At 40.7% G+C, this 21,206-nt stretch overlaps 1 protein-coding gene across 2 annotated transcripts in view; it reads right to left on the bottom strand.

Annotated features, from left to right (window-relative positions):
• Positions 1–5,603: 5,603 nt before the first annotated feature.
• The window catches only part of HTR1E (5-hydroxytryptamine receptor 1E), a 48,939-nt gene continuing 33,336 nt past the window's right edge, over positions 5,604–21,206 (bottom strand). For both annotated transcript variants that reach the window (XM_020792892.3, XM_072998994.2), the window contains one exon: positions 5,604–11,966. In XM_020792892.3, coding sequence (XP_020648551.3) covers positions 10,715–11,809 — 1,095 coding nt within the window. In that variant the 5' untranslated portion in view covers positions 11,810–11,966 and the 3' untranslated portion in view covers positions 5,604–10,714. The remainder of the gene's footprint in view (positions 11,967–21,206) is intronic.

Raw genomic sequence — 21,206 nt, forward strand, 5'->3', positions numbered from 1 at the left:
CAACTATGGTGACTTTGGAGACAACGGGTGGAGTAATGCCAAAGGAAAAGAGGAAGAAAAAATACAAGATGAATCAACCCCATAAAAGAAGCCACAATCTTGAATTTACAAGAGGTTAGCAGGGCTGTTGAAGACAGGATATTTTAGATATTGCTCGTTCACAGAGTTGCTCTAAGTCAGAAGTGACCTAATGACACATAACAACAATAACAGTGCCTAACATCAGCAATCCCCATATCAATAAGTGGTTACTTAAGAAATAGGTGGCTGGGTAGCTCAGTTTAGAATGTGGCTGCAGAGCCGAAGGTTAGGAGTTTGATTTCCACTGTGCCAACTGTGAAGGGAATGGCAAACCACTTCTGACTATTATCCATCTGGGAAACCCTTAAATTGGTTGCCGTAAGTCATAATTGACTTGACAGCACATCATCATCATCATCATCATTATCATCATCATCATCATCATCATCATCATCATCATCATCATCATCATCATCACTACTACTGCTAGTAGTACTAGTATTAGTATTATTATAACTATTATTATTTAAAAATAAAAATACTAGGCACAGTCAATCTAAATTATAAAAACATTGACTAGTATATATAACAGATACGAATTTTAACAAACAAAAACCCTAAGTATCTGTTAAATATGAGCACAGTATGTATGCTGTTCATAATATTGCTGGTTTTTGTAGCTCTGACGCTATTATTTCTGAGTTCTGCAAATCTTTATTTTCAACTCTAGCATCCCCATGAATTGCAATGTCAATGATCCAGACATTTATTCATTCAATTACTACTATGTCTGGTGTGTTATGCTCAAGGTGTCTATCAATTTGGATCCAGAAAACCCACAAGTTCTTGACCTCATCATTTTCTGACACCTTCTCTACCCCATATTCCCATGAGTTTTTGGAGGCTGGTAAGTTTCTTTTTTGCATAATGACCAGTGCACTAATTTTGCCATTCTATCATTCTAATTTTGTAATCTGTGCAATCACTGGACATTCTCAGATGAGCTGTGACACGTCGTCGTCTAGTCGTTTAGTCGTGCCCGACTCTTCGTGACCCCATGGACCAGAGCACGCCAGGCCCTCCTATCTTCCACTGCCTCACGGAGTTATATCAATTTCATGTTGGTTGCTTCGCAGACACTGTCCAGCCATCTCATCCTCTGTCGTCCCCTTCTCCTCTTGCCGTCACACTTTCCTAACATCAAGGTCTTTTCCAAGGAGTCTTCTCTTCTCATGAGATGGCCAAAGTATTGGAGCCTCAGCTTCAGGATCTGTCCTTCCAGTGAACACTCAGGGTTGATTTCCTTTAGAATTGATTGGTTTGTTCTCCTTGCGGCCCAGGGGACTCTCAAGAGCTTCCTCCAGCACCACAATTCAAAGGCATCAATTCTTCAGCGGTCTGCTTTCTTTATGGTCCAGCTCTCACTCCCGTACATCACTACAGGAAAAACCATAGCTTTGACTATTCGGACTTTTGTCCCCTTCATGGATTGCTGCCTTGTCGTGGCAAAGGGGCTTGAGTAACTCAGAGAAGCTATGGGCTATGCCGTGCAGGGACACCCAAGACGGACAGAACATAGTGGAGAGTTCCGACTAAACGCAATCCACCTGCAGTAGGAACTGGCAATGCCACTCCAGTATCTTTGCCAAGAACGCCCCATGATCAGAAACAAAAAAGCTGTGACACAGTGTCATATTTTTCTTGGCAGTGTCCACATTTCCTGTTAGCACTAATTCTTTGACTCTTAGGTGTCATTACATTGCTTTGGAGTGCTTTTTTTGTCAGCAAAAACCAAACTTTTGGTTTTGTTCTTAATGGTCTCCAGTTTTAGCCATGCCTGTGTTGAATTATTATCATGCTTTTCATCAATATTTCTCAGGTGTTGTCTATGTAGTGGTTTATGTATCATTGATTTTTCCTGCTGCTTCTAAAATATGATCGCCCAATCAGTTTTATTTAAAATTACTGTCATGGGGATAAGTGAGATGTTAAACAGCAGTGGTGACAAAAAATCCCCCTGAAATAGTCCTCTTTTGATGCTAACTTCCCCAATTTCTTCACCCTGGGCCATTAAGATCATTTTCAATTTTTCTATGATTTTCTTGAAGAACTTCTGAATATTTTTACTGATCCCCAAAACTTTTAGGTAGGTTTTAATCATCACCAAAGAGGATAGGGACAGATGCCTATGTCTACCTGATTGTCTTTCATGATGTTGCTTCCCTGCTTGTCATATACATTATTGTATGTGGAATTTTTCCTGTATGGCAGAAAAAATAAAGGAGGTGGGAAGAGAAATGGCTACTTTGATTCATCTGTTTTAAAGCAGAGGGCTTTTAAAAGGGCTGTCTATAGTTTTAGAGCACCATCTTGTGGTGTGAATTCAGTCACACTGTCTGCTTACAAATTTATGGAAAAGTAAACAGATTGAAAATGTGCCTAATTACTGATACTAAATACTAAAATCTATTTAAGATAGAAAAGGATGCTTTCAGAGAGGCAGTTTTTAGTATTACACATCATCGTAGAGTTTTCCTATATTTCCTATATTTTAAGACGTGGTTCAATGCTGATACTGGTGCGGAAGTGTACTTATATCTGGAAGTTGAGTCATGTTGAGTCAAAGTTGAGTCAACTGGACTTCTTAGTTGAGAAGACTCAACTTCCAGATAACATCACTTGAATGACTGAGAATCTTTACAGATGAGCTGTTCTTATAGCATTTTCTGTTACTGTGGCTGAAGGAGATGTAAATGAGTTTTCTGAATAATAAGAAGCCCCCCCCCTTTTTCCTGATCAATGGATCATTTAAAACTTTCCCCCATACTATTTTAATTCCATTTGTTGTTTCCATGTATCCTAATATTAACAATTTGCAGTAGACATGAGCATGAACCACTGGTTTGGCAGTTCATGCCAGTTTGATGGATGGCTGAACATATGTTGAGTGGCCGCCCTCTGGAGGGGGCTCATTCAAAACAGTATCCTGGCTTCCCTGCCCCACCTTCTCCAGGCACTGCCTCTGAGCGGGTACCCATCAGAGGGAGTGGGGCATCAAAGTGTGGAATGTCCAAACTGATGGCTTGTGCCTATCTCTAGTTTGCATATTAAAAGGACTATACCTTCAGTGCCATTGGTTGTCACTTGTGCTGGAATTTTTGCAATCTCACATGCTGCCTTTGGTATGTTTGGCTGGGAGGGACTTTTCTGGGCTAGGGTGACTGTCAATCTACCTTGCAGTAACCAATTATTCCTTCCTGAATTCAAAGAGAGACCCACCTTTCTGCTGTTTCTCTTTTTCCCCTCTCTTGAGTCTCTTGGAAGCAGTGAGTCTGTTGAAGTCTGTTGTGATTTTTATGGGTGGTTGTTATGAATGTTGTCCTGTTATGTATCACCATGACTGAAAAGAGGAAAACCCATCTGATATTATTACTCCTGCATCTCTTGGTCTTTCATTGGAGCCTTTGTCTTTCCTTTTTCAAGAGGCTTCCTGTCAGATGTCTTCAAAGGTAAGGACATGTCCAGATTGGGGAATCTGTAGCAGTCTGGTTCTCTGGATGTTTAAAAGTTTCTCATGTTTAGTGTGATCAGTTTTATCTCTCACTTGAGCAGTCCTTCCATTCATACTGATCAGTGTTTATTCCCCCCATTTTGTCTACTTTAAATTCTAAAGGAGATGCTGATTGCTGTTTTTAGGATTTTAATATTTATAGCACTGTTTACAAAGAGTATTACAATGTCTCTTGGTCTCCCTCTGTTTTGACCTCTATCTGTGAGAATTCTGTGTGAGCATTCAATTGACCCTTCTTTGCTTTGCAGATCAGGAATTAGAGTATCAGGCATGGAGATCAGGTAAGCATTTGTATCATCATCTTCAGAAGCTTCACTAATCCCTTAAACCTACAAGTTCAACTTGCTGCTTTGGTTCTCAAGGTGTTCCAAGGTGTGCTGAACCCTTCCAGCTTTACAGTGCTTACTTGATTATAGAGTGCCATTTCTGGCTTTACTTGTCAGTTTAGCCTCTTCTTTACTTGATCTATGATATTTGTAAGCCGCCCCAAGTAGACACTGTCTAGGGGGGTGGGGGTGGGGTAGAAATCTAATAAGTAAGTAAGTAAGTAAGTAAGTAAGTAAGTAAGTAAGTAAGTAAGTAAGTAAGTAAGTAAGTAAGTAAGTAAGTAAGTAAGTAAGTAAGTAAGTAAGTAAGTAAGTAAGTAAGTAAGTAAGTAAGTAAGTTGATATTGTTGTGGGATGTAGGGGTGGACAATATTCTTGCCACTTCCCTTTCAAATTCTGTTGAAGATTTAAATGACTTATACGCCTTTCTAAAAGACTTAGTTTTCCTTCCATTCTCACCCCAGGTCATCCTGCCAAGTAATTGTTTTACTCTCCATATCATCTTTAGACTTAATTACTTGTTTGTTTTGAAATATCTGAGGGCCAAGCTGTATGTTACAGTTTAAAAGCTGAAATCACTTTAGTTTTCCTAATATGTGATAACTTGCACTGTGTGTGCCCCCCGTCTGATTCTGCTGCCAGTTTTATGCTTCAGATTGGGATATGATTTGACCTGCCATTGTGCAGGTCATTACTGATCCCATTTGGACCTGAATTTGGGCCATTATCTAGATTTCTAAATTATCTGAAATTCCTATTTGCTTAAATGAGGAGAGGACATGAAAATGGCTATGCAAAACGGTAGATCATAAGAAGCAGATTCATGGTACCAAACTGTAAACAGGCAGTTTTTCAGATTTGTGGGCAAGCCACCTCTTCAATTTGATTGTCTTCCTTTTTTTTTTAATCCTTTAAAAGCTGCTGCTTTTGGCTCCTAAGATCTGCCAGTTCAGGCACGGGCATCCTCTGCACTGGAGGTCAGGTCAGTGGGGTGGGGTGCGGTGGGGTGGGGAGGACTCTGTTGATGTAGAGTCAGTAGGTTTGCTTTGGCTTATCAGCAGACATAGGCCTCCTACTCAAGCAATGCACGTGGCAAAAGGAAGAAGGAAACCCTAAAGGAGGAAGAAAGACAGATCCTACCATTCTAAAACTAACTGCAGTATTCAAAGGACATTGCACACACCGGAGGGTGCAGAACTCTTCTTGAGTGTGTGTGTATGTGAAGCAGCCAGTCAACAAATTCCAGCTCCTTGTCCTTTTTCATCATCTCAGACTACTTCAGAATCTGCCTTACATGGTATTTGAACTTTCTACTTTTCCTTGCTTTTCACTGCATCTTTTAAACTTTGCAATTCATGAGCAAAGCTGTAAATAGAGGGTTTGTAGGCCAGAATGTACAGTACTGGCATTAGTCTGTTAGGTCCGCATGGCTATCATATGGGAACGGAATATTCATACAATGTATGCTCTTTTTTTCATGGAAGAAGGTCAGGCAAAGGATCCTAGACAGAATCTTCTACTATGTTTATATGACATTCTATTGCCTAGGTACATAAATTGGCATTCTGTTCATGGCAGCCTTGTACTGTAGGAACTGAGTATAGCACTAGTGAGCTGCAGTGTGGTCTGTTTGACTGTAAGGGGAGCCATGAACAAGCGATTCTGTATCCTTCTTCAGCTTTACGTTTTTTTCCTGGTTGTACTTTTTTATTTGTTTTGTACATTTCATTTAAATGTTCTATTGTAGTTTCCTAATATGTATAAAGGATATAACTGGTACCTTACTGAGTCATGTAAGCAGAAAGCAAATTCATGTTAAGCCTTCTTGGTCTAAATCCTATTGATTAGCATAAGCCAAATCATAACTTTCAATCTGTTCCTCCATGGTAAACAAAGTGCTCTTGCCATGATTCTCAGGGATGTGTGTACATGTGCACCAAATCAGAGTGCATATGTACTCTCAAGAATCATGACAAGGATACTTTTTTTTTTTAACTTAGGAGGAATGGACCAAAAGTTAAGACTTGGATTATGCTAAACATCAGGATTTCAGCCGTTGTCATTGTCCTGAATATCTACAGCCTAAGTTTTTGTCTGGTTAGCTGAAAGTGTTGTTTAGTTTGGCCATTTCCAGAATTGCTTCCTTGACCTAGGGACTCTATGCAGAAGTTATCACCCTGTATCTCAATATTCCTATCTATATCTGTAGGATATAATCAAAGAAGAGCATGCAATAGGGAAAGAAGTGCAAAATAAGAGGAGAAAGAGACCCCCTCCTTGTCCAATCTGGAAGGTTTCAGACTGAGGATGTCTGCTCTAGAACAAGTCACTAACACTATTAATATTCTGAGGGCTACAGTTACAAGCATACACATTATGGAGTAGGTCCTACTGCACTCAGTCTGGATTTACTTCCAGATAAACCTGCATCGCATTGGCTTAAATGCTAACTTTTCATTCACGGATCAACAAGGCCTCCAGCTCCTGCTTTATCTGAGATGTCTGGGGAGAGAAGACAGTGGATCACAGAGGAGAATAGATCCGTTATGTCTTTGAGAGAGGGGAAGGAGAAGGAATGCTGCTACAGAAAGGTTGTCATTGTAAGGAGGACAGCAGGGCTGCCACTACAATTGGGGAAAGTCGTGCTGCTGCCTCAGAAGGCCAATTCCTGAAGGCAGCACCATGTGCTCTTCTGACAGCCCTGGAAGGCGTCCTTCTACTCTGACGTCCTGCTCATCACGGTTCTCTGGAGCCAAGATACTCCCAAATGCAAGACTAGGCACTGAGGAACTTCTGGCCCTGTATTACCTTTCTCCCAGCCTCTGGGGAATGGAAGGATGTGACCTCCTGCTGCTTGCCACAATGCTGGGAGAGAACTGCCATTCCTGCTGCTTCTTTTGCACACATGGAATATTCCCTTCCACTCTCTACCTGGAGGGCAGTTACCTGGTGCTGATGCCACAATGGAGATGGGAAGAGTGGCATTCGCCTCCTCCGAAAGCAAGGGTCATGCGTGAGCAACTGGCACAACTTCCTCCTAGCTTCCAGCAAATGAGGAAAGCCATTGTGATGGTGATGATGGGGAGAAGAGTGGCCACCCCTGCAAGTGCTGCTACTGAAATGGGTGGGTGGGGGCTTGTAAGCCTTAGCAGTGCAGTTTCTTCCTGGCTGGGCTTGTGCCATTAAGCAAAGGGGACCCTTGCCATGGCCATACAGTTAGAACTAGTGCTGCAAAGGGGAGGGGACTGCTGACTCCTCTGGGCCTACAGAGCTGTGTCCTGTGCTCTAGCTTTGGGTGATGGTGTGGTCTCTGCTGCTGCAATAGAAGGGTGAAATTTAGTTGACAGCTTGGGCTACTCATGGAGGGCAGGTACACTTTCGAATTTGGAGAACACTTTATTTGGAAATTGTGAAAAACAGACTGCTTACAGGTTTAGAGGCTCTTAACTCTTACCCCTCCTTTACCATTGGAAGACAGAGCAGGAAATGGCCAGATCACTGAGCATAGCTCTGCAAATCCAGGGGCATGATACAGTTCACCCCACTTCTTTGCTGTTGTGATTAAAAGTCATGGACCTCTGCCCTCTTTTTGACTCTGCTGTTTGTTAGAATAAGGCAACTGATCAGGTAGCAGATGCTGGAGAGCTGTTCCTCTTGAGCTCTCAGCTTTAATGCTTTTTAAGAGGACACGCGTGTATACGTCATCACACCTGTTCTGGGCTTCTTAAACTGGTCCACTTCCTCAGGCTTGCTGGAAAACATTTTTCTGACATCTGTACTGTGAAGTGATTCAGCTGCTAGCCAGCGTCTGTAGAGAATAAGGAAGTGATGCAATTACTCTCAGCCATCACAATCTCCTGGGATAACTCTATGGAGAGAACTAAAAAGCTCTACACCTGAAGGTAATCGATCGATCCCATTCTGCAATAAATGATGTGTTCTCCAAAACCAAGTGTAGGCTGACAAAATGCCACTAGACTTATCCAGCTAGATAGCGAAAGGCCACAATTCCACTCCTACTACTTTACTTACTTTGCCTAGGGAGCAGCGGTGGGCAGTGTGGAGCTTTTTCAGACTTGGCCTGTCAAATCCTTTGGCAAGGCTAAATGCTTCACAGGTACAGTAACGTGTGCAGGCAAACATCAGCAAGGTTGGCCTCTAACTCATTACAGGCAAACTGTATATTGGTTTTGTTTGAGCAAGTTTTTTTTAAAGACGATGGTTCCCAGAATCTCCTGACCAGATTAGCTGTATTGGCTGGTGGATTCTGATTCTGTGAATGGTTAATAAACGAGTAACTTTTCCAATGTCTGGGAAGGATTCAGATTTAATCACATTAACTTGAAATTCACGACATTTAAGTTAGCTTTGATTAAATAAAAAAAATTAAGTAAAGACAAAGGCACGTTTTTCTAAAAAGCATGCTAATAGTGGATGTTGGCATGCTTTTTAGAAAAGCATGCCTTTGTCTTTACCTATTTTTTTAGTCAGGTAATCTCAAGCCATCTGGCAAAAATAATCATATTCTGAGTTTTAATTATGTACAGCCTTAGGCTTGATGCTAATTGCATTTTGAATGGAAGCGCAATGAAGCAGAGAGGGAGAGATCAAAGATTATGTTGTCACAGAATATTATATTTTACTTAGCACTTGGTGAAGCTTTTCAGCACAGATGTAAGAGCAGCTGTAAAGAACAATTAGCACCATTCCTGAACCTGCAGTAGTATATCTCATAATCATTAAGGATCATTCTTTGTCTTTTCATATCATGCATCCACTCATAATTGCTCATGGGGAAATGTGACTACTCTGTTCCAAGAGCTTTAAATATCTGTTTTGTAGCCGCCATGACTTGGGCCAATATCCTGTTCAATATTTATGCACTTGGGGATTGCTTGCTGCAGAAGCAATCTGATGAGGTGCTGGTTGTGTGCCTTCCCAATTGTGTCCCACAGCTCATAGGATGACTGCAGTAGCATTCATAGCTTCACCTCTACTTTTACATAAACACTGAACAAAATACTAGCCCTGTTGCTTTGGTTTCTTTTAAAATTTTCAGTAAAGAATCCAAATATATATTTATACACAATAGAAATAAAACTCCCAACAGAGATTCATGCAGTCTTCCTTATCTCTCTCACACACACACAGCTATGGGTCCAAATCAACATTTATAATGGAAAGCTTTTGAAGTGGGCAGGAGTAACTTCAAGATGCAAACCCTGTGGAACAGAGAGATGTGTGTGTGTGTGCGCGCGCATGTGCGTGCAGGGGGTGAGGTGGGGTGCAATTCCTGGACAGAGCCGAGGAAGCACCTCAACCCAGTATGTCAGAATGAGTATCTAGTTTTTTTCTCTTCACCTCTACTGAATGAAGATGAAAACACTAGCCTGTCTTGAATTCATTGCCACTGGCAGCACTAGCATCCCCATATGTTTTTTCTTGCACAAAACCTTGCATTTTGTATAAACACCTTGTATTTTGTATATCTTTTCCTTATAGTTTGTGTAAAAATCCTGGCTTTTGTGCACATACAAAAAAATCACTTCTTTGAAAAAGGCACACAATACTAATTGGTCACAACGACACCTATAGCAAGAGTCTAGCGACTTTGATCGTTTCCAATGATGCAAGCCTGGTGTGGTTTTAAAAAGTGCACACTGGCCCCATTTAAAAACTGTCCAGGCTACCCAGTGCTAGGAGGATTTCCAGCTACTGCTGGTACTTGGGTTGGGTTTTGTCATATGGCAAAGAAACACAGCCTCTAGAGTTGCCACTAAGGCAAGAAGGCCGTTGCTTCCTGGCCAGTGCTGTGGAGGCTTCCTGCCACTTCAGCACTGGCTAGCAGCTCTTTCCTCCCCCCCCCCCACCCCGGTGTGGCAAGCAGGTGAGACTGCTCTGACCCCAGTGATGTCAGTAGGAGGCGAGAAGCCTCCTAGCGCTGGTGGTGTTTCTCTTGGCACTGTGCCATACTCTGCTTTAATGCCAGGATTCACATTCAAGAAGGACGTGTGAAAAAGGTGGTTTCACATCCGTTTTTAGATAACCCACAATAAAAAAAAGTTACTGCTGGTTATATGAAACATGCAGTTTTTGCAAAACATGTAGTTACTTGCAAGAACAAAATGAGTGAAGGTTTACATCTTTAGAAGGAAAGAACCAACCAAGTACAGTAGTGGAGATCAAGGCTGCCAGTGGCCCCTAGATAGGGTGGCTACACTACCTTTGGAAGCAGAAGCAGAATGCCTTGGAATGCCATTTGCTGGGGAACACAAGTATGCAGATATTGTTGTGTTGATGTTCTGCTTTAAGGTTTTCAGTAGACAACTGGTTGGCCACTGTGTGGAATAGAATCCTGGATTGCAGAGGCTTTTTGTCTGATCCAGCACCAAGTTTTTGTATACATTTTATGCTTGAGAATCAGGTAGGAAGGGGGAAGTGGCAGGTTGTTACTAACATAGGTGGATGTCTATATTACAAGTGGCCTAAATACACTGTCTTATGTGCTGCATTTAAAAAAAAGGAGGGAGAGGGAGGGAAAGAACGAACCTGTGTAATAAAATGTATTTGAAACTCCTGGTGTAGAAACTCATATATTCATGATACAAAGAGGTAGAAAACAGCATGACAGATTTACAGGGTAAAGAGTAATGAAGCTGAAAGACAAGCAAAACAAACCCCTTTTATGGGCCACTCTCAACCTAAAAATAAAAGAACCCGAACAGGCTATTAGGTTCAGTCAGTTATTTCTCATATTTAAGGCCAGTAAGTCACATGGCAACTGGCCAGAATTGTTTTAAGAGTGTTCCCAACACTTTACAAGCTTTTTAAAGGCAAGTTTAAAATCTTCATTAAAACTAGTGTACAACAGAGGATTGATCAATGAATTCACATAACCGAGCCATGTCAAAAAATGAGCCACTTCTGAAGACACAGTGCTAATCCCAAGGCCCACAATGAGCTCCTTAATAAAAAAGGGCAGCCAAGACAGAATGAACGCACTTAAAATAAGGCCAAGAATGCGTGCTGCCTTGCGTTCTCGGACACTGGAAATCTGCTGTCGGTCTCCAACAAAATCCAAGTCGTTGTCAAAGGTAGGGCTTCTCACAGAAGAGTGCATTCTGTCAAATTCTGTGGTTGGGTCAGATGTGGAGAAATCTGACACGCAGAAAGTTTGTGTAAATTTACAACTGGCAAACGAATTTTGACTGTCAGTACTCCGGCTGCTGAGATGTCGGCTCGACCCACGCTTTTGATAAAGACTCTTTGCAGCATGATAAATTCGGTAATAGACAATCAGTATGAGGGTCAGAGGTATATAAAATGCTCCAAATGTGGAGTAAATGGTATAGATCACATGATTATGTTGAATCTGACATTCACTGGTGTTGGTGTTACCGCTGTGGTTTCTCCAAAACAAAGGAGGCATTGAGATGAAGGTGGATATTGTCCACACAGTGCCAATCATAACGCCAGCTCTCTTTGGGGTTCTTTTCCTGGCATACTCAATGGCATTTGTAATCGCCCAGTATCTATCCAGTGCAATGACGCAAAGATGAAGTATTGAGCATGTGCAGCAAGTCATGTCAATGCTCAGCCATACCTCACAGAGAAAGTATCCCAAAGTCCACTTTTCCATCACTATGTATGTAATACTCAGTGGCATGACCAAAACTGCAACAAGTAAGTCTGTAACAGCCAGTGAGCATATTAAGTAGTTTGCTGGCTGACGGAGCTTCTTCGTTGTACAGATGGCAGAAATGACGGAAGAGTTCAGCAGCATCGTTAGGGTTGTAATTACAGATAAAGTCAGGGCAATAAGCATGTTTTCAGTGACTGTCTTTGATCTGACAGCCACACTGTCTTCTGTAGTGAGATTTGTGTGATTCATCTTCTCTGGCTTACACGAACTGCTCACAAGTAAGTAATGCTAGATATAAAACCACTCCATTCCAGATTATCATGGATTCTTCACACGTGACATCTGAAATCTTTGTATCTCATATTTTTCAAAAGCTTTAGATCTTTTTCATTGGCTTGTTGCTTTTCTAGAAGATAAAAGAGACACAAATTTGTTAATAAAAGACCTGACTTTATTTAAACATTTAATGTTAAAAATAGGTTTTTTTTTTGTAAGAGCACTGTGAAAAGTATAGTGAGGATGAAACTAAGATTTAATACAACTTTAAATAAAAACAATTAAAAGGAAATAAAATAAGTAATTAAGTAAACAAACCAAATTGCCTTGATATGTCTAAATAACAAAAGAGCCAAAGATCATGTCAGTGACTGATTTGTAAGGATTGAGGAATTGGAAGGATTTTTCAAGCATCTATTAGTTAAGTGAAGTAGATATATACACACACATACTTACAGTATATACACACGTACATACATGCATACTCTGGTAAGCATGTATAATACAAATGTTTCACAAGTGGGGCATCACCAAAGTAAAGACTACTATGGCCACAATCCTATTAAGATTTTAGTCTGGAGAAAGTGAAAATTGTTACAATGACAAATTATAACTAACAAGATCCCAATCGTATGCCTGGTTGCACATCTAATTTATTGCATGTCAATTGACTAATTGGCAAAGTGCCACTCATATGTCCTAGTTGTGTGGCAGGGATGCACCTAAGGAGCTACCATTTGCACCATGTGAGATTTATTTAGCGAGAGTGCTCCTATAAATATAAATATAAATGCAGAAGTCATCTTAATGCAATAAAAGGAGTGATGTTATGATTGTTTAAGTTAGTCATAATATAATGCAACTATCAATGTACTATTGAGAAGAATTAATTTCAAATACTTATTTGTAATGAGTTAATTCCTATCCCCAATTAAACAGATCTCACTGTTGTTCTAGACTTGCCTTCATACATATATGGTTTCTGCTGTTAAGATGATGACATGAGGCAACGTCTGCATGATTTAATGTCACGTCCCTGATATCCACAGTGCAGGTTACAGTTAATTCTTTTGGTCCTCCAGATGTTGTTGGATTCCAGCTCTCATCAGCTTCAGCCACAATGACCACTAGTTAATGATGATGTGCCTGTAGCTTGAACACCTCTGAGGAGCTATTGGTTTCCCATCTGTACTGAATTTGGTGTCACTACAGACTGGACTGTTATCACATAACAGCTGTGCCAATAAAGAGAGTAGCTTGCCTTTTTTTTGGCAACTCCTCCCCTGCCCTAAGCCTCACAAATCTCTCACAAATCTTCTGGGGCCTCCTTCTGAAACATCATGAAACCACTAGGGGCTAGAATGGAAAGGGAAAATTGGTGGTAACCTCCTTTTCTTCCATTCCCAATCTGGCTCCAAGCCAGCATCCCCTTTTTCTGTTTCTTTAGATCAGATGTGTCTTTTCCTGCTGTTGATAAAGCTGGATGGAGGTGATGGAAGCACTGAAATGCCCAGCTGGTTAACTGACATCCATATGGCCTTATTTTAATGTGGACTGTACTGGATACAATGGTAATGCATCATGAGCCAACAGTTTTTAAAATGTTCCAACTGCTACTTACAGTTATTGCAGAAACAGCAGTAAGTGGGTTCCGGTATTAGATAATTTGTTCAAAACTTATCCCTCCTAGATGTGCCTCACATTCAGCTCGTAAGAATATCTTTTGAACAAGTTGCTTAAATTCAGATGTAATGTTTTCCCCTCTTTTCATGAGTATGCTAAGGATTGGCCAGACAGACAAAAGACATTTTGTCTCCAATAGTTTCTGATGTAGAAACAATTGCCAAAATCATATTGTCATTTTATCCTAGGATAATACCAATGGAGCAACTTTTGGTGGTGAACTACTACAAGTTATGAAGTTAGCGGACACATTATTTGTTGTACACCAACAAATAATGTAACTCAAGGCACAACAGATAATGTCCACAGTAATTTTGTAAATTGTGGCAATTTGCCACCAAAAATTATGCCATTTGCATTGTGACCACAGGCATAACTAACTGGTTTTTGGTGACTGTGTTTATTATGTTTGTACTGGGTCCCAACTATACGATATGGTTAAGACACTCTTAGAAGCAGGCCTCCCTTAAGAGGAAAAGATTCTCCTAACATGGACTTTTATCAATCCATATTTGGCAAATCACCCTGCTTTTGTTCTGTGATTGGTCAGTTGAGAGAGAGAGGGGCTTCCTTTGTCTGCCTAATGTGCCACACACGTAGCATGGAAAGATCTGCCTGCTTGCAGGGATAACATTATAAGAAGAGGACAATACGCATTCACCTTAAGCTGTGATCTGACCCACAGAGTCAAATCTGAACTCCTTCCTGTAGTAAAATGCAAAATCTAAAGATGTAATGATAAATTTATGCTCAAGAAGTAGCCTGTTTTAGAAAAGAGCATTTAAGTTAATGCATATTGACCGCATGGCATGGTATTCACATTCATGCACCAGTCTTTTTAGCAATTTAAAAACAGTAATTACTTTCTGCAAAAAACTACTCCCAAGCAAAGATCTGAAGTTTTTGCAAAAAAAAAAATTATACACACACAATGTATCAATGTCTTTGTAAGCTCAAGTATTTTGCTCTAATTACTGCTGCTATACTGTATATTCAAATGTTTTTTTTTCAAGAGACAGTCATAGGCAGGACACACTCATCCAACTGAAACAAAAGTTCACTAATTAGCACTCAAACATTAAACATGTTTTAGAACTTTTCCCAAACTTTGTCATTTATTGTTTGACTTTGCACATCCCTAGGAATGACCATTTATAGTATCTGGATGTTGAGCTTTGTCTTAGATTGTATTACAACAGGGGTGGGGAGCTGAAGTCTTCCCAATGTGGTGTGACTACAAGTCCTGTCAATCACATTCAGTACAACCAACGATGAGGGAATGGTAGTCCAACGTTGGAGGGGGGGGGTTGTCGCATGCTCCTCACCTCCCTATTAGATTAAAATGTGAGCTTCCAGTTGTAGATCTTTCATAATCAAAATAAAAAGGGGTTTTCATTATGACTAGGCGTAGAAAGTACGTAGACCTGCTAAGTTCCTTGTTATCAACACTGAGGCCTGTTTCAACCTGACAAAGAAAGTTAATGGAAAGACCCATCGAATTCCCCACCTCTAGCCAAGAACAAGACCCTGGGAGTTCCCCCATCCCAGGTCTGTGTAATTTGCATGGAATGACCCCAGTATCCTTTCCCTTTGGAAAACACAAACCATGTGCACACAGCAAGCAACGAACTAGTTGATCATTAGGGAAAATGGGCCAACAAATCACCTGTTTCAGACTGTTAAAGAAAGCAACAGTCATCATAGTCTGGGGCAAATCATACAAGTGCACATACTGCATGAACTGTACACATTTGTACAAAAATAATCCTTTCCTTTCCTTTTGTTGTTGTTGCATAAAACCTTGTTCTCACTCTTGTGAGAACTCTTGAAAGCAGCTGAAAATTTCGTGCCTTTACTGTACCACCAAGGAGAAATAGGTTGCTATTCCTCATCTTTGCTTGCAAGGATGGCATAAAGAGGGATTTATATCACTGATTAGGAGAGCAAGAAGTAATAGCCTTTCTTGAGCTACTGGAAAATTTCATTGAAATTTTTCCTTTGCTTTCCATGGGTTTTTTGCTGGATCTGTTCATTCTGGTGGGGGATAGGGCTATCAATAATGACATTGGCTATATACTTCCTCCAGAGTCAGAAGCAGAGGTCACTCAATATGAGTTCCTGGGAAACATAAACAGGAACAGGCCACTGCACTCACATTTGGGTTGGCAACTTTCAGTGGCTGCTGTGGAAGAGAATGCTGGAATATATCTAACAACATACCGGTATTTCTTATGAGTGTGTTGTGTTCTGTTCTATTAAGCTGGAACCGATTTACAGTGACCCTAACAGGGTTTTCAAGATAAATGAGATATTTATGGGTTGGATTTACCAGTTTCACATCCCTGGTGAGTTTCCATGGCAAAGTGGGGATTCAAACCCTGTTCTCCAGAGTCCTAGTCCGTCACTACGCAGTACACCACACTGGGAATTTGATAATGCTTTGATGAGCAAATGAGTTTGCAGCTTCCATCTGCCATCAGAATTTTACAGAAAGACACGTGTGTTTTATCCCTGCATATTAAAAAAAAACTCACTACAGAACCAGGCTATATGTAGGAAATAACATGTGTCTCACATGTAGAGGGTTGCATTGAGGAAAGTCACTCCCTTAATTGAGTGGAACATGACCATCTTGTTCCCCAGAATAAGCCCTTTCCCCACTTTTTCTAACTCTGTAACTGTAAGAAGAGGGAGCTGTAGCTTCTTTGTCACACAGACAGCTATTTTGATTGGGCATTGTCCTCCTTTGCCCCATGGAGTATCACAAGTAGAACCCTCATAGCTTGGAATAATTATCATTTTTGGAATACAACTTGCAGACTGTTAGCCAGAATAGCCAATGGTCAGGACTGTGTAACTGTTAGCTCCCCCACCCAAAAAAATAATTTTTTCAAGCTCATTTTCCTTGGCATTCACAATCTTTCACATGGTTCACTTTATCTACTATAAAACTATTGCTTCTTATTTTGTTGGGAGCCTCAATGCTGTTGAATAGAGTATATCCTAGTGCCCAAAATAGATTTGATTTTTGAGGCAGCAATTCCAATTTTAGGCTCTCACAGGAGACAGCATTTCAGGGGTCATGTTCCAGCAACCTTCCTAATAGACTGGCTTGCTTGCACTCCACACAATGTCCCTTCCTCTTGCTGAATAACGGCTCTGTAAAAGGTTTTATGCAACAGCTGAGTTAGTTTGAGCTAGTCATGGACCACAAAACAAGCTGAAGCTTGTAAACGTGCATTTCATTTTCACCTTCTGAACAGCTTGAGTTGTGGGAGCCAGCTGGGTCACAAAACTAATGAAGACAAGCTGTGGATACTGTGATTTTTCTCTGACTATAAAGTATACCTTTAGGATACGAAGAAGGAAAGGAAGAAAAGAAGAAGAAGAAATAAAGGCGAAATATTATTTCAAGACTTGTTCAACACAATACAGCAAGAATTTTTCAGCCTCTTTTTACTCAGATTCAGGAATACATACCCCAGATTATTAATATTGTACTGATAACATGATAGGTGGCTGGGTCCACATTCCGCCCATATGATTTCCACTTCATAGTAGTACTGAGAGAGGGCAGAGGAACATATTCATGTTTACCTAACCACAGGTGGCCCATTCACAAGATGCCTTTTATATGGTAAAACTGAATGGACTTTTGGTGAGTTCTACTGGATATGTACTTGTCATAAAAAGCGTAGACTTAGATCCATGTCTCCAACCTTTCTAAAGGCCAAGCAGATGCTTGTACATTCACAGCAGAGGCCCGAAGCAGTGCTTCTAAGGGGTTATGGGGTTTCTGTGATTGTTCTGAAGAAGCAGGATGTGAGGGAGACAGGCCGGATCTATATGCATGCTCCTGTCCCCCCCCCCATTTCAAGTGTGTAATGTGTAAACAGGGCTGCAATTTTGAGGAAGAAGATGGAGGAACTACACAATAATGTTCTTTAGGGCTAAGTGGTGGGTCCTCCTAAATAAGATTCTTGTATTCATTATTTAGCAGACTGGATAGCTCAGTGAGTTAGGCACCTGGCTGTGGAGCCAGAGACTGGGAGTTCTGCTCCCCATTCTGCATCCCAGAAGAGGCAGCCTTGGGGAGCCTGCATAGTTCCTGGATGCCCTCAGAAAAAGGGAATGGTAAAAAACTTCTGTGTATTCTGTACCTAGAAGACACTCAAAAGAGCTGCCATGAGCCAGAACTGATTTAATGGCACATTATGATGATTCATTATTAGCAAACACCCTGGAGACAGAATTCTGCAGATGGCATGAGCTTCCTTGCATTCTCCGCAGTAGTCAGAGTCAGACAGTGGTGGTACCCAGGATTACTTTCTATCTGGGCCTCCTGCAGGCAACATTTCTTTCAGCCATGGATTCAGATCTTACCATAAGCAGCAAGCATGGAAGACAAAACTGAAAGGCAAACTTTAGGAACTTTCCATGAAGCACTATTTGACTGAAGTCAAATGCATTTTCAATTATGATTCCGTTCCTGTCTTTAGGAAACAGTGATTTTTATAGAAAGACATTAAAGGAATAAATTGCCTATACTGAAGGAAGACTGGAGACATTTGAGACACATGGAAAGGGAAATCGTAAAGTAGGAGGTTGTTTCCTGTCTACCCCATGTATAAATCATGATGAAAGGTTAATTTGAATTGTGATAAGCATTGGAGTTAATGGCAAACACAAAATAAGACATTAATGGACTTCAATGAATAAGTCTTGCTAGAGAAATGCCATTTGTTGTTTCTATGTTTTTATATTTTACAGTTATGTACTGGAATCTTCAGTAAACATGGGGACATGATCCAATCATATACAAGTTATGCTCTTTTTTGCATAAAAGAGAATCTGTTCAGTTGCTTAATTTCTACCATCACTCACCAATGTTAGAACACAGAGGTCTATTTAAGAAGACAGAAACCAAATCTCCAAAATCATGCATTAATTGAGAGTGAAGCACCTAGCCTCATGACCAGCTGGGCTCAAGAAGGCTTCCCAGCAGTGGTCTCTATGTTTTATTTTTGTTACCTTGTGTCATATTGCATTCCTGTCAACAATAGACACAGTAAAACTTCTTTTGAATCAACCATAGTCTGTTTTAATTAACATCCAGTGTAAACTCATGAGATTCTGGCTGGTCGAAAACCTCCACTAATTTGTATTCTTGAAGCCTTTCACAACTGGGATCTGATTATTGTTGTGGGTTTTTCAGGCTCTTTGGCCATGTTCAAGGTTGTTCTGATTAACGTTTCGCCAGCCTCTGTGGCCGACATCTTCAGAGGACAGGAGTCAGAACTCTGTGCTCTGCTGCAGTTTGTTTAGATAGTTGAGTATTGTCTTTTTCAGGAGATGGGCGATTGTGGTGATCAGCGTGTTTTTTTGTTGTGGGTGTATTGTTGTGATAAGAGGGAGAGATTATCTGTCACTGTGACTGATGGGTGTCGTTAGCTGGTCTTTTGTGTGCAGTGTTCACCAGTCCTTGTAGTTGGGTAGACTTCTCTGACCTTTTGCAGGCTGTTTTTTTCAGTGCTGGGAGCCAGGCTTTGTTGAGTTTTAAACTTTCTTCTTTTTTGTTGAAGCTCTCCTGGTGTTTGTGGATTTCAATGGCTTCCCTTTGCAGTCTAACATAACGATTGCTGGTGTTGTCCAGTACTTCAGTATTTTGAAATAGAATTTCATGTCCAGGTTGTTTTAGGGCATGTTCTGAAAAGGACAAAAGCTGATCCCACAGCTATAAATACTCCTGTCCTCAGAGACTGGTGAAATGTTAGGAAGAACAACCTTCAGAACATGGTCGAAGAGCCCGAAAAATCCACAACAACCTCCACTACTTTATTTATTTCTTTAAAACATTTTACCCCCACCTTTTCTCCTTAAAAAGACCCTTTCTCCTTGAAAGACAATATTTAAAGCTGAAACAATAAGTGTGCACATACTAAAAAAGAACAAACAAATCTTTTTGAGCCCTGTCAGGGATGTCTCCTTTTTTTTGGTGTGGGAAGGTGCACTGTAGTTTAGTTCATTCCCAGCAGGTGTGATTGCTGGGAATTGACTCAAATTGAGCATTGCAGCTGTCATAGCTGCCAAGGTTCCTTCCACTGTCAATTTTCAGTAACATGAAGTGGCTTAATAAAGAAATTGCTTCAGGATATTGGTAAATTGAACACTTCTTCTGCTGCTTGGTGGAAGGGCAGGAGAAGTGAAATAATTATTTTTTGTGTATGTGCTAGACCATCACTGATGTCCTGAATCACCTAGATTAAACAAAAGAAAAGTGTTCTTTCTCTTGTACATAGTGCCAAACAAAACTACAGCTGAAGGCAGTTCGTTGATCAGCACTATGCAGAAAAAATATATTTTAAAAATTTAATAAGAAGTGATTCAATGCATCAGCAATGATCTAGCACAGTGGCTCTTAACCTGGGCAATTTCATTTTTCAGGGGGGTGATGGAACAAAAAAGGCGACACAGGGGTGAAGGAACAAAAGGGGAGCGATATGGGGGCAATGGAGCAAGCCAAACCTAAGAAGGCGGCTGCAGCCACAGTGCTGATCCGGGAGGCAGATCCAGAGCAGCTGATGCTGGCAGCAGGTCCGGTGCTGCTGCCACCGTGGGGAGGGGGGCCATGTTAACTTCCCCAATGGCTCAAGGGGGCTTTTCTTTTAAAAAGGTTAAGAACCACTGATCTAGCAGATACACATCCCTGAAGAGCAGAGGGGGTATTCAGTGGAAGAGCAGAAAGGTCACTTGAGGTCAATATTCCATTTGAACATGAGGATTGTGCCAAATGGCATACTGCTCTTTCCCCTGCCCTCAAGTGACCCTATTTAGATCTCACCAGCCCACACCAAAAGGACCAGTGCAGATACGCCCAGAGTCACTAACAGGATCATTAATATATTAGTCATTGGACTTTTTTTTTAATGCCAGCAGGTTGGCAGGTATCACACACACAGCACAGATGCAGCATGGTCTCCACCCAGACAATTCACCAAGTATTTGCTCCTAATACTAATATCTTTGGCTTATATAAACATGCCCTTAGGTACATTCAGTATAATATACTGTAATTGAAAAAGATGGTATCTATCTACTGTAAAGCTCAAAGGTACATCTAACCTTTCCAGACAACAGCATTTTAAAAATGGTGGTCACCTCACACCTATAAAGATTTCTAAATTCTGGTTTTATATTGCTGCTTAGAGACATGGCAAGCACAAATATTTGCTTCAGAACCAGGAAATCTATCATATTCAGCTTTGGGGGAAATCATGCTAGCTGAATTATCACATAGATAATCATACTGAACAAGTTAAATGTCACCAAGTACACTTGGTTTTCATCAGAGTAAATTTCTGCAACTTGGTTGTTATTTCTGTTAAACAGGGCCATTTTCTTTTGGCTGCTTTGCTTTTTAAATGACATTTTAAAAATTAATTCCAAATACTTTATTTCATCTTTCCAAAAGTTCAATGTTTCTAGTGTTTCAAACAGGGATAATGTATATCTAGGCCATGGACGTTAAGTGGGAAGCAAAAACAAATTTTAAAAGGTCAAAGGGTCACAAGGGAAAACCAAGACTACAGTTCCCTAGTTGCTAGAGAATTAGAGAAGCTGTAGTCCAAGAAGTAACTCTTCCAAGCTGTGGGAAAAGCAGATATGCTAGGCATATTTGGGGAGGGAC

Source organism: Pogona vitticeps, chromosome 1 (genome assembly GCF_051106095.1).
Source record: "Pogona vitticeps strain Pit_001003342236 chromosome 1, PviZW2.1, whole genome shotgun sequence".
Classification (NCBI taxonomy): Eukaryota; Metazoa; Chordata; class Lepidosauria; order Squamata; family Agamidae; genus Pogona; species Pogona vitticeps.